The sequence below is a fragment of the Monodelphis domestica genome, chromosome 3 (genome assembly GCF_027887165.1).
Source record: "Monodelphis domestica isolate mMonDom1 chromosome 3, mMonDom1.pri, whole genome shotgun sequence".
In the NCBI taxonomy this organism is placed as follows: domain Eukaryota; kingdom Metazoa; phylum Chordata; class Mammalia; order Didelphimorphia; family Didelphidae; genus Monodelphis; species Monodelphis domestica.
This window is the reverse complement of record NC_077229.1, coordinates 55,476,518-55,492,029: the sequence shown is the minus strand read 5'-3', so window position 1 is coordinate 55,492,029 and position 15,512 is coordinate 55,476,518. Positions and strand designations below refer to the sequence as shown.

At 38.9% G+C, this 15,512-nt stretch overlaps 1 protein-coding gene across 4 annotated transcripts in view; it reads left to right on the top strand.

The window, feature by feature from the left end:
• RIMBP2 (RIMS binding protein 2) overlaps window positions 1-15,512 on the top strand; it is a 576,724-nt gene that overhangs the window by 206,833 nt on the left and 354,379 nt on the right. For 3 of the 4 annotated variants that reach the window (XM_056821917.1, XM_056821914.1, XM_056821916.1), the window contains one exon: window positions 14,436-14,573. In XM_056821917.1, coding sequence (XP_056677895.1) covers window positions 14,436-14,573 — 138 coding nt within the window. Of the gene's footprint in view, window positions 1-7,227; window positions 7,366-14,435; window positions 14,574-15,512 lie in introns of those variants that run through there. The other variant, XM_056821915.1, reaches the window with a different exon arrangement.

Below are 15,512 nucleotides of genomic sequence, written 5' to 3'. Positions count from 1 at the left end.
GGGGGAGGGAACAAAAAGGGAGGGACTAAAAAGGGAAACATCAAGGGAGGGGACAAGGGGGACTGATTCAAAGTAAATCACTGGACTAAAAGGTAGAGCCGAAGAAGAAAAGGTTAGAATTAGGGAAGGCAATCAAAATGCCAGGGAGTCCACAAATGACAATCATAACTTTGAACGTGAATGGGATGAACTCACCCATAAAACGTAGACGAATAGCTGAATGGATTAGAATCCAAAACCCTACCATATGTTGTCTTCAAGAAACACACATGAGGCGGGTTGACACCCACAAGGTCAGAATTAAAGGATGGAGTAAGACCTTCTGGGCCTCAACTGATAGAAAGAAGGCAGGAGTGGTAATCATGATATCTGATAAAGCCAATGCAAAAATAGACCTGATCAAAAGGGATAGGGAAGGTAATTATATTTTGTTAAAAGGGACTCTAGACAATGAGGAAATATCATTAATCAACATGTATGCACCAAATAATATAGCACCCAAATTTCTAATGGAGAAACTAGGAGAATTGAAGGAAGAAATAGACAATAAAACCATACTAGTGGGAGACTTAAACCAACCATTATCAAATTTAGATAAATCAAATCAAAAAATAAATAAGAAAGAGGTAAAAGAAGTGAATGAAATCTTAGAAAAATTAGAATTAATAGACATATGGAGAAAAATAAATAGGGATAAAAAGGAATACACCTTCTTCTCAGCACCACATGGCACATTCACAAAAATTGACCATACATTAGGTCACAGAAACATAGCACACAAATGCAAAAAAGCAGAAATAATGAATGCAGCCTTCTCAGATCACAAGGCAATAAAAATAATGATTAGTAATGGTACATGGAAAACCAAATCTAAAACCAATTGGAAATTAAACAATATGATACTCCAAAACCGTTTAGCTAAAGAAGAAATCATAGAAACAATTAATAATTTCATCAAGGAAAATGACAATGGCGAAACATCCTTTCAAACCTTTTGGGATGCAGCCAAAGCGGTAATCAGAGGCAAATTCATATCCCTGAAAGCTCATATTAACAAACAAGGGAGAGCAGAGATCAATCAATTGGAAATGCAATTGAAAAAACTCGAAAGCAATCAAATTAAAAACCCCCAGCAGAAAACCAAATTAGAAATCCTAAAAATTAAGGGAGAAATTAATAAAATCGAAAGTGATAGAACTATTGATTTAATAAATAAGACAAGAAGCTGGTACTTTGAAAAAACAAACAAAATAGACAAAGTACTGGTCAATCTAATTAAAAAAAGGAAGGAAGAAAAGCAAATTCACAGCATTAAAGATGAAAAGGGGGACAGCACCTCCAATGAGGAAGAAATTAAGGCAATCATTAGAAATTACTTTGCCCAATTATATGGCAATAAATACACCAATTTAGGAGAAATGGATGAATATATACAAAAATACAAACTGCCTAGACTAACAGAAGAGGAAATAGAATTCTTAAATAATCCCATATCAGAAATTGAAATCCATCAAGCCATCAAAGAACTTCCTAAGAAAAAATCCCCAGGGCCTGATGGATTCACCTGTGAATTCTATCAAACATTCAGAGAACAGTTAACCCCAATACTATACAAACTATTTGACATAATAAGCAAAGAGGGAGTTCTACCAAACTCCTTTTACGACACAAACATGGTACTGATTCCAAAACCAGGCAGGTCAAAAACAGAGAAAGAAAACTATAGACCAATCTCCCTAATGAATATAGATGCAAAAATTTTAAATAGGATACTAGCAAAAAGACTCCAGCAAGTGATCAGAAGGATCATTCACCATGATCAAGTAGGATTCATACCAGGGATGCAGGGCTGGTTCAACATTAGGAAAACCATCCACATAATTAACCACATCAACAAGCAAACTAGCAAGAACCACATGATTATCTCAATAGATGCAGAAAAAGCCTTTGATAAAATACAACATCCATTCCTATTAAAAACACTAGAAAGCATAGGAATAGAAGGGTCATTCCTAAAAATAATAAACAGTATATATCTAAAACCAACAGCTAATATCATCTGCAATGGGGATAAACTAGATGCATTCCCAATAAGATCAGGAGTGAAACAAGGATGCCCATTATCACCTCTACTATTTGACATTTTACTAGAAACACTAGCAGTAGCAATTAGAGAAGATAAAGAAATTGAAGGCATCAGAATAGGCAAGGAGGAGACCAAGTTATCACTCTTTGCGGATGACATGATGGTCTACTTAAAGAATCCTAGAGATTCAACCAAAAAGCTAATTGAAATAATCAACAACTTTAGCAAAGTTGCAGGATACAAAATAAACCCACATAAATCATCAGCTTTTCTATATATCTCCAACACAGCTCAGCAGCAAGAACTAGAAAGAGAAATCCCATTCAAAATCACCTTAGACAAAATAAAATACCTAGGAATCTATCTCCCAAGACAAACACAGGAACTATATGAACACAACTACAAAACACTCGCCACACAACTAAAACTAGACTTGAACAATTGGAAAAACATTAACTGCTCATGGATAGGACGAGCCAATATAATAAAAATGACCATCCTACCCAAACTTATTTATCTATTTAGTGCCATACCCATTGAACTACCAAAATACTTCTTCACTGATTTAGAAAAAACCATAACAAAGTTCATTTGGAAGAACAAAAGATCAAGGATATCCAGGGAAATAATGAAAAAAAACACATATGATGGGGGCCTTGCAGTCCCAGACCTCAAACTATATTACAAAGCAGCAGTCATCAAAACAATTTGGTACTGGCTAAGAAACAGAAAGGAAGATCAGTGGAATAGACTGGGGGAAAACAACCTCAGCAAGACAGTATACGATAAACCCAAAGATCCCAGCTTTTGGGACAAAAATCCACTATTCGATAAAAACTGCTGGGAAAATTGGAAGACAGTGTGGGAGAGACTAGGAATAGATCAACACCTCACACCCTACACCAAGATAAATTCAAAATGGGTGAGTGACTTAAACATAAAGAAGGAAACCATAAGTAAATTGGGTAAACACAGAATAGTATACATGTCAGACCTTTGGGAGGGGAAAGGCTTTAAAACCAAGCAAGATATAGAAAGAATCACAAAATGTAAAATAAATAATTTTGACTACATCAAACTAAAAAGCTTTTGTACAAACAAAACCAATATAACTAAAATCAGAAGGGAAACAACAAATTGGGAAAAAATCTTCATAGAAACCTCTGACAAAGGTTTAATTACTCATATTTATAATGAGCTAAATCAATTGTACAAAAAATCAAGCCATTCTCCAATTGATAAATGGGCAAGGGAAATGGATAGGCAGTTCTCAGATAAAGAAATCAAAACTATTAACAAGCACATGAAGAAGTGTTCTACATCTCTTATAATCAGAGAGATGCAAATCAAAACAACTCTGAGGTATCACCTCACACCTAGCAGATTGGCTAACATAACAGCAAAGGAAAGTAATGAATGCTGGAGGGGATGTGGCAAAGTAGGGACATTATTTCATTGCTGGTGGAGTTGTGAACTGATCCAACCATTCTGGAGGGCAATTTGGAACTATGCCCAAAGGGCGACAAAAGAATATCTACCCTTTGACCCAGCCATAGCACTGCTGGGTCTGTACCCCAAAGAGATAATGGACACAAAGACTTGTACAAAAATATTCATAGCTGCGCTCTTTGTGGTGGCCCAAAACTGGAAAACGAGGGGATGCCCATCAATTGGGGAATGGCTGAACAAACTGTGGTATATGTTGGTGATGGAATACTATTGTGCTAAAAGGAATAATAAAGTGGAGAAGTTCCATGGAGACTGGAACAACCTCCAGGAAGTGATGCAGAGCGAGAGGAGCAGAACCAGGAGATCATTGTACACAGAGACTAATACACTGTGGTATAATCGAACGTAATGGACTTCTCCATTAGGGGCGGTGTAATGTCCCTGAACAACTTTCAGGGATCCAGGAGAAAAAAAACACCATTCATAAGCAAAGGATAAACTATGGGAGTGGAAACACCGAGAAAAAGCAACTGCCTGAATACAGAGGTTGAGGGGACATGACAGAGGACAGACTTTAAATGAACACTCTAATGCAAATACTATCAACAAAGCAATGGGTTCAAATCAAGAAAACATCTAATGCCCAGTGGACTTACGCGTCGGCTATGGGGGGTGGGGGGGAGGAAAAGAAAATGATCTATGTCTTTAACGAATAATGCTTGGAAATGATCAAATAAAATATATTTAAAAAAAAATAATAATGAGAGATAGAGTAGTATAATATAGAGGAGAGATTGTTTGTTAACCAGGAAGACCTGGGTTCCAGTCTTATGTCTAACACATTTTATACTGGCTATATGATTTTGGCTAAGTTACTCAGCCTCACAGTGCTCCAAGCAACTCTCTAAGCTTGTGAGGTTTTCAGAGGTGAAAACCAACATTAGTAAAGGAAGCTTCCTCATCTGGGAGTTCTTCACAATATGGAAATCCAAAGTCCATTCTCTGTCTCTTTCCTAGTAATAATTATAGCTAATATTTATACACTTTGAGGTTTACAAAGTACCTTCCTCACAATAGCCCAAGGGAGGGAGGTCTAAATTACATATTTCTATTATTCATGATTCCTCTTAGAACCAGACTATAGCTTCAAGTTTTTTTATTCTATCACTTAACCTTGCATTCTCAGTTCCGGATCTCAGATCATCCTTGCTAAACTGGATTATTTCCCCCTTCTGCCTTTTCCATTATCTCTGGACACCAGAGACACAGACGTTAATGAAAACTGTAAATGATCTGTTTGGGGGTTGATAAAGTCATCTTTGAAAACAGAGACTTTGCCTGTATGGAGGAAAGGAGATGGCGAATGGAGAGATGTTCAGAGCTGCCAAGCCTGGTACTCAGTTTCCAAAGAGTCTATACCACTCCACCACCCTTAACCACCTTTTCAGGGTGACCCCTAGATATTCTCTCCCATTGCCTGAAGCACTACTATTACTACTATTGTTATTGTAGCTACTACTTCTGCTACTACACTTGTATTTTCACAGCTCTTCAAGGTTTGCAAATCCCTTTATACATTCTCTTTTTAAAAAACCCTAGCCTTCTGTCTTAGAATCAATGGTAAACATCAATTCCAAGCAGAAGAATAGTATGTGCTAGGCAATGGGGATTAAGTGACTTGCCCAGGGTCACATAGCTAGAAAGTGTCCAAGGCCAGATTTGAATTCATGATCTCTGATCTCCAAGTCTAGCTCTCTATCCACTAAGCCACCTAACTGCCCACATATATATGTTATCTTATTTTAATCAGTCATTCAATGAGAAGTTAAGTGAGAACCTGGATTAGAGTGGTGGTGGCCTGGACAGATGAGAAGGACATTTTATATCAGAATCCAAAGGATGGAGACAGTGTGCCTAGTGGAAGGAAGGCTGGATTTAAAGTCTAAGGACATGGTTTGAGCCTGGTACTTCATACCTGTTCAACCTCAGAGAAGTCATTTATCCTTCCTGGGCTTCAGTTTCCTCATCTGTAAGATGATGGGGCTGGACTACATGGCCTCCAAGCTCCTGTTTTGCTCTAGACATGTGAATGTATGACTTCTTAAAGCAATATAGGCTTTTAAAGAATCACCTTTCTAGGGGCAGCTAGGTAATTCAGTGGATAGAGAGTCAGGCCTGGATATCAGAGGTCCTGGATTCAAATTTGACTTTAGATATTTCCTAGCTGTGCAACTCTGGGCAAATCACTTAACCCCCATTGCCTAGCCCTTACCATTCTTCTGCCTTGGAAACAATACATGGTATTGATTCCATGGAAAGTAAAGATTTTTTTAAAAGGTTCTATCAAATATGTAAGTGCAGATTATAAAGTTCTGATGGTTTTAAATATTCATGGAGCAATTAACAAAAGCTAGTTTGCTAGAGCCAAACCATTTCATTCTTCCTTTATTAGGTAAATAACATTATTAGAACCTACATTCCTTGAGGGAGAGGATGGTTTTCTCTATGTCTTTATAGCCTCAGAACCCCTAGTAGGACATCTGGCTTAGTTAATGCTTGTTTGCTTTCTGACTTTTCCTAAAAAAATAAAAGTAGTAATTAAAAAAACACCTTTGACTTCATCTTTCTCATCTGTTAAAAACAGCAAAAAAAAAAAAAAGAGGGTGTTAAAATAGATGTCTTCTAAGGATCATTCCAGCTCTAAATCTAAGATCCTATAATCATTCCAATTCTATCTCTTTGGTCCTCAGTTTCCTCATCTGTAAGATGTAAAGTTTGACTTGCCTGGTACATGCCACCTCCTGTCTCTCCCTCAGTGTGCCTATTGTTTCATCTGAACTGGCTTGCTTGCCCTGTGAGTGACACTTGGTGGGGAAGACTGGTCCCTTCTCCAAAGGAGTTTCTCCCCTGAGTGGGAATTGTTGAGGCTGGGCTAGAAGCAGGGCCAGTGGTCAGGGATAATCCTAGATGACCTCTAAGGTCTCTTGAAGCACTGAGACTAGGACCCTCTGATCTCTTTTGAGGGTACACCTTTTATTTTTCTGGCTCCCTTCTCTATATAGGAGCCTGAAGATCTCTAAAAGAGATTTTAGTTGGGGTAGGTGGTGGTCAAAAGGGAGAAAGAGAGAAATAGGTGGAGATAGAAGAATGGTGAGGAGGGGAGTGAGACAGAGACTGAGAATAAGGACAGACTGAGAAAGTGGGAAGAGGGGAAAGGAGAGAGGGGGTGGAGAAAGAGAGAGGGAAAGAGAGACAGGGGGAAGGGGGTGAGAAAGAGATGGAGAAATATTGGGAGAGTGAAAGGGGGAGAGAGACAGACAGACAGAGACAGAGAGAGAGAGAGAGAGAGAGAGAGAGAGAGAGAGAGAGAGAGAGAGAGAGAGAGAGAGAGAGAGAGAGAGAGAGAGAGGTTGGGGGAAACCTTTTGGCATGTTTACCCACTGCCTATTTGTGAAAATAGAAGTTTTACAAGCTTGGAGAGCTGATGGACAACTGTAACTGTGAGTAGATAAAAAGTATTCCTTTTATCTCAATGCTTCATTAGGACAGATACAGCGTGGGCTGAATTGTTCTCATTTGGGGATTGAATGACTGTCCTATTCAGCTGATACAAAGAAGCTATTGGCCCTGCTTAGGTAGCACATGAATAAGTAACTAGCTTTCCTGAGAGAGGGAGAGAGGCAGAGTGAGTCCTAGCTCTGGAGGAGGGGAGGTCTCCTATGTGCTTGAGGGACTGGGCTTCAGCCACATCCTTGGCTCAGGTCTGAGAGAACTCATGTGGTCTGGGCGGCTAGGAGTGTGTTGCACCCCCAAATTACAGCCAGCATTTTGTAAGTACTAGCATTTTCCCAGAAGGTACAGATCTAGAGAGACTGCCCCTGATGATTCTTATCTATTTGTTAGGAACTTCTAATTTCTCGGTCTAAGTTTCCTTACCTATAAAATGACTAGGGGTGGGGGAGCCTGGATGTTCCCTGCAGAACCTTTTAGCTTTAGATCTATGATTCCAATGTTGATCCAAAGGCAGAGAATGTGGATTCAGATGCTACTTCTCTTTCCTGTCTGTGAAGGGTTACTTCTTTTACCTATTTGAGCTTCATCTGTATAAGGAACTGCAAATAAAGCCTTGCTGTCCTTTGATCTCTGTTCAGATGATAGAGATCTTTCAGTCTAGACTAAATTAGGGATGGATTGTTACAGTTTGAGGCCAGGGGATGTGTGGACTGTCTTCTGCAGGGACCTGCTTCCTTAGGGAATCCAGGGGGACTCCTGGCCTTACATTTTGAACATTTTATTCTGGTCTCTGAAGGCAGCATTTGTTCTGACTTTGTCAAGATAGAAAGCATCATGTTACAAGCAATCAGCTCTGGCATTGCTACTCCCAGCTGCTCTTAAACAAGGGCTGGACAGGGTACTGGTTATTTAACACCAATAATCAATAGCATTTCTATAGAGATATAAAGTCTGCAAAGCCGTTAACATACACAGACTCATAGGAACCTTGAAGCAACCTTGTGTGGATTGACTACCGCTACTGGGCTGGGAATCAAGGAGACCTGGGTTCACATAGCCCAGCTCTGACACTTACTAGTTCTGTGCCTGGACTTCTTCATCTATACAATGAGGGTGGGAGATAGGATCTAAAGTATTTGCTTCATTTTCCTCACTGTACTATAGAGATAATAATACTTGCAGTAAGTAGTTCACTGGCTTGTTTGTGGGTTCAAATGAGATCATGTAGAAAGTGCTTTGCAAACTCTAAAGTTTTATATATATATATGTATATTTTAATGTATATTTATTTATATTAAAATATAAAATAAATAAAAGTAAAATATATATGTATGTGTATATGAATACATATACACATACACATGCACTGCATTTCCTAAAAGTCAATGCAAATTTTAGCTTTAATAACTTGAAACTACACTAAAATTTTTGGGACACCCTACATCTGTGTTGGCAAACCTATGGCACACATGCTAGAGCTTGCCAGAGAGGGCTGCTCCCATCCTCCTCTCTACACATGCCTAAGGACATCTCTCACATCATCCACCCTTCTGCCCAGCAGCCCAGTGGGAGTGCTTCCTCCCTTCCCCATCTGGGGTAAGGGGATGGCTCATAAGCAGTGTGAGGGTGCAGTTTGGGCACTCAGTCTCTAAAAGGTTCACCATCACTGGTCTATATAAACACCAAGGTGTTTTTTGTTGTTTTTTCTTTCTGAGGAAGAAGAGAAGGTTGACCTATAGTTCTACCAGTGTAGGAAATTTTAGATGAGGAAACATTTAACCAAAGCAAATCATCAATTCTTTTGTAACTTAGGATTCTTTGGCCACTGAGACATTAATAGCTAATATTTGACAGGGTGGGGGCAGCTAGGTGACTCAGTAGGCCTAGAGATAGGTCCTGGGTTCAAATCTGGACCCAGATACTTCCTAGCTATGTGACCCTGGGCAAGTCACTTAACTCCCATTGCCCAGCCCCTACCACTCTTCTTTAGAACCAATACACACTATTGATTCTAAGAAGTGATTATTAAAAAGATATTTAATAGAGCACTTTCAGGTATCTGAAGTTTTATATCTATCTATCTATCTATCTATCTATCTATCTATCTATCTATAATACACATACACACTGTGAAGTAGGTGCTGTTTTTATCCTCATTTTCCAGAGGAGAAAACTGAGGCTCAGACATTAAATAACTTATCCAAGGTCAAATAGTCCACATATGTGAGAAGCAGAACTTGAAATCATATTTTTCTGACTTTGAGGCCAGATCTCCATCCACTACAACATTCTGCCTCTCTAATAAAAATTATTATATTTTTATAATAAGACAAAATAGGAAATGTTTAACACAAGTTATATAATGTATAATAAAATTATAAAACATGTTATTATAATAAGTGATAAAACAATATTAATATAAAATGAATAAATCATTTTATGTATAATCATACATAAAATAATTTATTATATATAATTTAAATAAAATCGATACAAATATATAATAATTTATTAAACATACTTTTTTATTTTTATTACAGAGGTAATATAGCACCAAAGTTAGAAAGTTTGCTTTGGAGTCTATGGTTCAGATCCTGGCTTCAAATTCTGCCTCTCACATAAAACGTCCATGTGATTCTGGACAAGTTACTGTTCCTCTTCCTCTCAGGGTTCCAGGTAGTTCTTTAGACAGTTCTCTACTAAGTTGCAGAAGAATTGTTGATCTTCATTAGTAGAGGGGATTTTCTCATTAGGGAGCTCTCTCTTAAGATAAAATTCCATTTCTAGACAAGAAAACCCTCAGTATCTTAAGTAGAACCCTAAGACAGAGCTATTTAAACTTTATAGAGGGTTGAGAGAATGGACATTATTACTATTAATAGAACTATTAATTATTCTCTTCTATTATTAATATTAATAGAATAATTAAAGAATAACATTATTCTTTCCAATTTGCCTTCCTGGAGTATCTGTTCTATTTGCACTAGAAATTCATGGATGTGAGGGCATCACTAGGTGGAAAACAGCCAAGAAGCCCGCTTGTCTCTTACAACCAACAGATTCTATTTCATCTTCTCTCTGTAGAGAAAATCCTTCCACAAAAGGGTAGATTAGGTGAGCAGGGACAGTCCAACCCATGAAGTGGTAGAAAACCAGGCTTTGTCTTCAGGGTAGGAGAATTCCTGTTGTGCTCTGAGCTGAGGGTGTTTTTCTACCAGCAAGCAGGTGGGTGGTGTTTTATGTCTCTCCAGGTAGTTTATGACAGGCAGTAAAAATACATCAATAAATCTTTATTTTCAGACCTCGACTAGCCTGATCAGCTCTGTTAATTAAAACTTTGTCTGAAGTGCCATTTGATAGTTCAATAGGCACTGCTTTTGATTCATTAGGCCTTGGTTCCTGTACAACCCCTCCAAGGCACTGCTAGGTTAACTGTTTCTGAATTAATAATAGCCACGCTTCCCACTACCCATAGGGAGGACTCTTTCCTCTTTTAAGAGCTTTACAAACCCAACCAACTTTCCTAATACCTTGGTGAGGCAGGACCTATTTTCCATATGGGAGGGGGCAGCATGAGGTTATAAGACCTGGCTTCCAGTCTATCTCTGACCCATATTGGCTGTGTGACCCTAGAAAAGTCCTACAACCTCTCAGAACCCTAGATACTATCTTGTTGAATTGGTAACCATTGGGTCTAAACTGGGAAGGGAGGCTAGAGCAGAGATGGTAGATGAAAGGAAAAGATGCGAATGAAAGGGTTTAAAGGGATTGATGGATAAGGAGGGATTAGCAGGTAGGTGGGGCTTGGAGAGAGATTCTCTGGACTTGGAGTCAGGAAGACCTATATTTCTCTGAGGAAATCACTTTGCTTCAGTTTTCTCATCAGCAAAATGGGGATAATAATAACATCTATGCCTCTGAGGATTGTTGTAAAGATCAAATGAGATTATATGTGTGTGTGTGTGTGTGTGTGTGTGTGTGTGTGTGTGTGTGTGTGTGTGTATAAAACATTTAAAAGATCTTAAAAAGCTATATAGGGGGCAGCTGGGAAGCTCAGTGGATTGAGAGACAGGCCTAGAGACAGGAGGTCCTAGGTTCAAATCTGGCCTTAGACACTTCCCAGCTGTGTGACCCTGGGCAAGTCACTTGATCCACATTGCCTAGCCCTTACCACTCTTCTGCCTTGGAGCCAATACGCAATATTGACTTCAAGATGGAAGGTAAGGGTTTAAAAAAATAATAAATAAAAAAATAAAAAGGCATATAAATACTAGCAATTACTGTTATCTACTTCTATAAAGACAAGGGGGGTATATTCAAAGACAGGAGTATCAATTGAATGGGTAGAACACTTAGGACAGAGGGTTGCCTCAATGGTATTTTCCATCCATCCCTGAGGTGGGCATGAGGCAAAACAAAGATGGAGGTCATAGGAAGTTAACAAGCTGATGACTTGGAATCATCAGTGTATTTGAGGGTACATTGGCAGGTAGATTAAAATTCCCAAGTCTGAGGACAATAGTTAATGCAAAGAGAAAGGCAATGAACCAGACAATGAACTTGAAAAAGGAGTGAAGATGATCTGGAGGCCAGTAGATAATTGCAACAAGGATCTTGTTGTTGTTGTTGTTGTTGTTGAGTTATATCCATTGTGTCTGATTCTTCATGATTCCATTTGGGGGTTTTCTTGACAAAAATACTAGAATAGTTTGCCATTTCTTTCCCCAGCTCATTTTTACAGATGAGGAAACTGAGGCAATTTATATCCTCTGGAACTGCCATGTGTTATTGTTTAAGAAAAATAGCCCTTTATCCTGGAGGTGTCCATTCTTGTCCTATCATCTTGTACTAATGGAAACCCACATCTCCCAATAGACAGTCTATCCCTGGCCACCCTCTCCAGTCTTGGGTTCATTCTTTCTTGGCCTCAGTTTCCTTACCTGTAAAATGTGTGGGCCTTGGATGAGTTGATCTCTAAGACCTCTTATAGCTTTATAGCTATGATGCTCTGACTTGTCCAAAGTTCATTTCAGTAGTGAATGGCAGAGTCAAGATCTAAACAGAAATGTTCCTATCCCAAATCCATTGTTACTTCCTCTATACTATAGAGCAGCTAAGAATTATGCAAGCAGTAGAGAGAACAGTCAATTTGGAGCCAGAGGATAGGAACTTATGTCCCAACTTGGCTATTTCCTGGCTGTGGGAACCAGAGTTGTTTCTCCTCTTTAGACCTCAATTTTCCAATTTGTAAAATGATGGTATTGATCTAGATGGTCACTGAAGTCCCTTGCAGTCTGAATCCTATAACCCTGGAAGGAACTAGCAGAATTTTAATTTCTGATTTTACAGTCCCACCATACTGGCTGTACTGTTCCTCACCACCATCACTGGTTTCCATGTCTTTGTACTGGTTCTCCCCAGTGTACCCTCATTCAACTCTCTTGGAATTCTTTTAGACTTGGTTTCTTTTAGACTCAATTTAACTATCAATCTCTGTAAAGGCCCTTTTCTAGTTTCTTCCCATGCTAGTGCCTTCCTCTCTAATCCCTCCATGTATTTATTTTGTGTGTGTGTGTGTCCTGTCTAATAGATAGATAGCTAGGACAATGCCATCACCCCCATTCGAATGTAAGCTCCTTGGAGGCAGAGATAGCTTTTATTTTGCTTTGTATCCTCAGTATCTTCTGGGCACTCAGTAGATAATGAGTGTTGGTTGGTTTTGTCTCTCCCCAGAATGCGATCTTCTCGAGGGAAGGAAGTGTTTGCCTTACGTTGTAACTTTCATCTGCATCTGCACATCCTCATCTGATCTGATTATTGTCATAAAATGAGAGAGACAGACAGACAGAGACAGAGAGGGGAAGACAGACTAAGAGAGAGAGCAAGAGGGGGGGGAGACAGACAGAGACAGAGACAGAGAGAAATAGGATGGGTTAATGGAAGATGGAGATTACTGCCCCTGAATTATTGAGGAAAAATGAGAAATGACTGATCATTTGCCTTAACCAACCCACCAGCCCACTAGTGTTTATTGATTTTTATTAATTAATTCAGCCAATAATCAGACTGTCCATAAGTCACTTGGCCTCTAGTCATGCTTGCATAATTAAAGATGCTTCTAAAGGAAACCCTGGCTAAGTAATGAGTTGTTGGTCTCTGACCGGCTCCCAGAATACATCACAGCTAATGATGGTGATGGTAATTGGCATGTATATGATTCCTTATAGTTTCTAAAGTGCTATCTATCTGTCCATCCATTACCTTTTTTAAATCTCACAGTAGTTCTGGGAGGCAAATGGCTCTGGGTGTTATCTTCTTTTATAAATAAGACAAATTTGCCCATAGTTACATAGCTTATAAGTATCAGATAAAAGGGTTCAAATCCATGACTTTAAGGCTGCTATCTGAACTATTGCTGATAGTCATTGGTATTCTAACCCTATTTCTTTGGGCAGGTTTCTAGTGACAGGAAAGGAACCTAAGAAGCCATGAAACCTTTGGTTTAGCATTTGTGCAAATCCAGTACAGTACCACTGACTAAAGATCTGAGTTCAAGTTCTGCCTTAGACATTAACTGATTCTGTGACTGAGCAAGTTACTTAGTTTCTCTCTTCCTTAATTTCCTCATCTGTAAAATGGAGATGTTAGAAATATCTGCCTCTCAGGATTATTGTGAAGACCAAATGCCACAGCAGATGTAAAATGTTTTCCAAACTTTAAAGTATCCTGTAAATCCTAGTGGTTTTTTTTTTTTTTATTACTAGTGGTTTCAGGTTTGCAAAATGCTTTCCTCACAACAGATGTGTGACAGGTAGTATAAATATTATTATTCCCATTTTATAGCCAAAGAAACTGAGGTTCTAAGAATTTAAATGATCACCTAGCTAACTGGTATCAGAATATAGACTCAAATCCAGGTCTCCTGACTCCCATCCAAGTGCTCACTCCTCTAAGTCACTGGGGCTTGATCGTAAGGGGTTTTTCTAATATAATATTGTCAGATTCTTGATCATGACTATTCCTTACAACAGTTAATATAATAGATAAGAACTAGAATCTGGGTGCATAAAATATGGGTCAAAATCCATTCTGTGTGACCAGGGGCAAGTCACTTTAAGCCTCAATATCTTTATCTATAAAATGGACAGAGTAAATAGCTGCCTCCCTTTTTCATCACAAGGTTGAAAAATTCCTAAGCTACCAGGTTTGCTTTCCTCACTCTTTCAGTCATTTTCTATATGTCAAATCCACTGACCTCAGTGTCCTAGATGAACAAAGTGGGTCAAATAATTCCTGCCTTTGCTGACCCCACAGGGTTGTGAGAATGTTAAGAGAAAGGAAGATAATTTCGATTTGGTGACATGTACCTGTTTTTTTCCCCCCACAGTTCAGAAATGATCTGTATTTGCAGCCTACAGTTGCCCAGAAAGCCTTTGGTCAGTTCCTACTTTTAGAAGAGCGGCCACGGACTTCCCCAGCTCATGTACCTGTTCTGAACCCAGATTCTCACCATTGGAGCCTTGCAGTAAGTCTACCCTTGTTTTCCTTTTGGCTTCATTTTCTCTTGGTGGTCCCTCCCAGAGGATTAACTGGATGGAAACTGTGCCTTAGAGCTGTTTGACCACTTTGGGGATGAATTTCCTAAGTATATGACTAGGCATGAACTCCTTCTTAAACTTTTGGAAGTGGAACAGGGAAAACTTAGGTTCAAATACCACCTCAGATGCTATCCATGGGACTTTGGTTAATTCATTTATTTCTGCCATCCCCAGTTTCCTCATCTGTAAAATTAAGGACTTGGACTCACTGCCTTCCTAGGTCTAAATCTAAGATCTTATAACAATGCCTCCAATCTGTAAAGCTTGGAAATTGGTTACATCACTTCCTAATTGAGGATCTCATGCTCAATTATATTGTTGTTTATATGAAAGTGTTTTCTAACCCAAGATCTTGGCTTAGTAGGGGTTGAAAGACACATATATGTTATCACAAGAAAGGTAGAGGTTCCCCCAGACAGCAGTGAGGGCATATGGCCATCAGCCTGGGTAGGGAAATCTCACTGTTTGGATTTTTCCAGGTTGGAGGAAGTAGCCGCAGAAATCCAACCTTCTGTATTTCCCATTTTGTTTATGTGTGACTGTCTTTTTTGATCAAGACAATTGCAAGCTGATGATTTATATGATTTCCTCTCTATGTGAGGAAGGGTATGGTTAATTTCAGTAGAGTCTGGTCTATGGCAGTTTCCCTTAATGAGTGGGCCAGATTCACAAATCCATGGGCAGAAGTGCAATAGCACCCTATTTGGTTTAGGGGATGAAGTACTGAGCTCTGAGTCAGGAAAACATGGATCCTGACACTAATTTGTATGATAAATGGCAAGTCACTTTAATCAATCTAATCTTCAGTTTCCCCATCTGTAAATTAGGGATAATAAGTATTCAGTCTATTTTGTTTGGTCATGGTA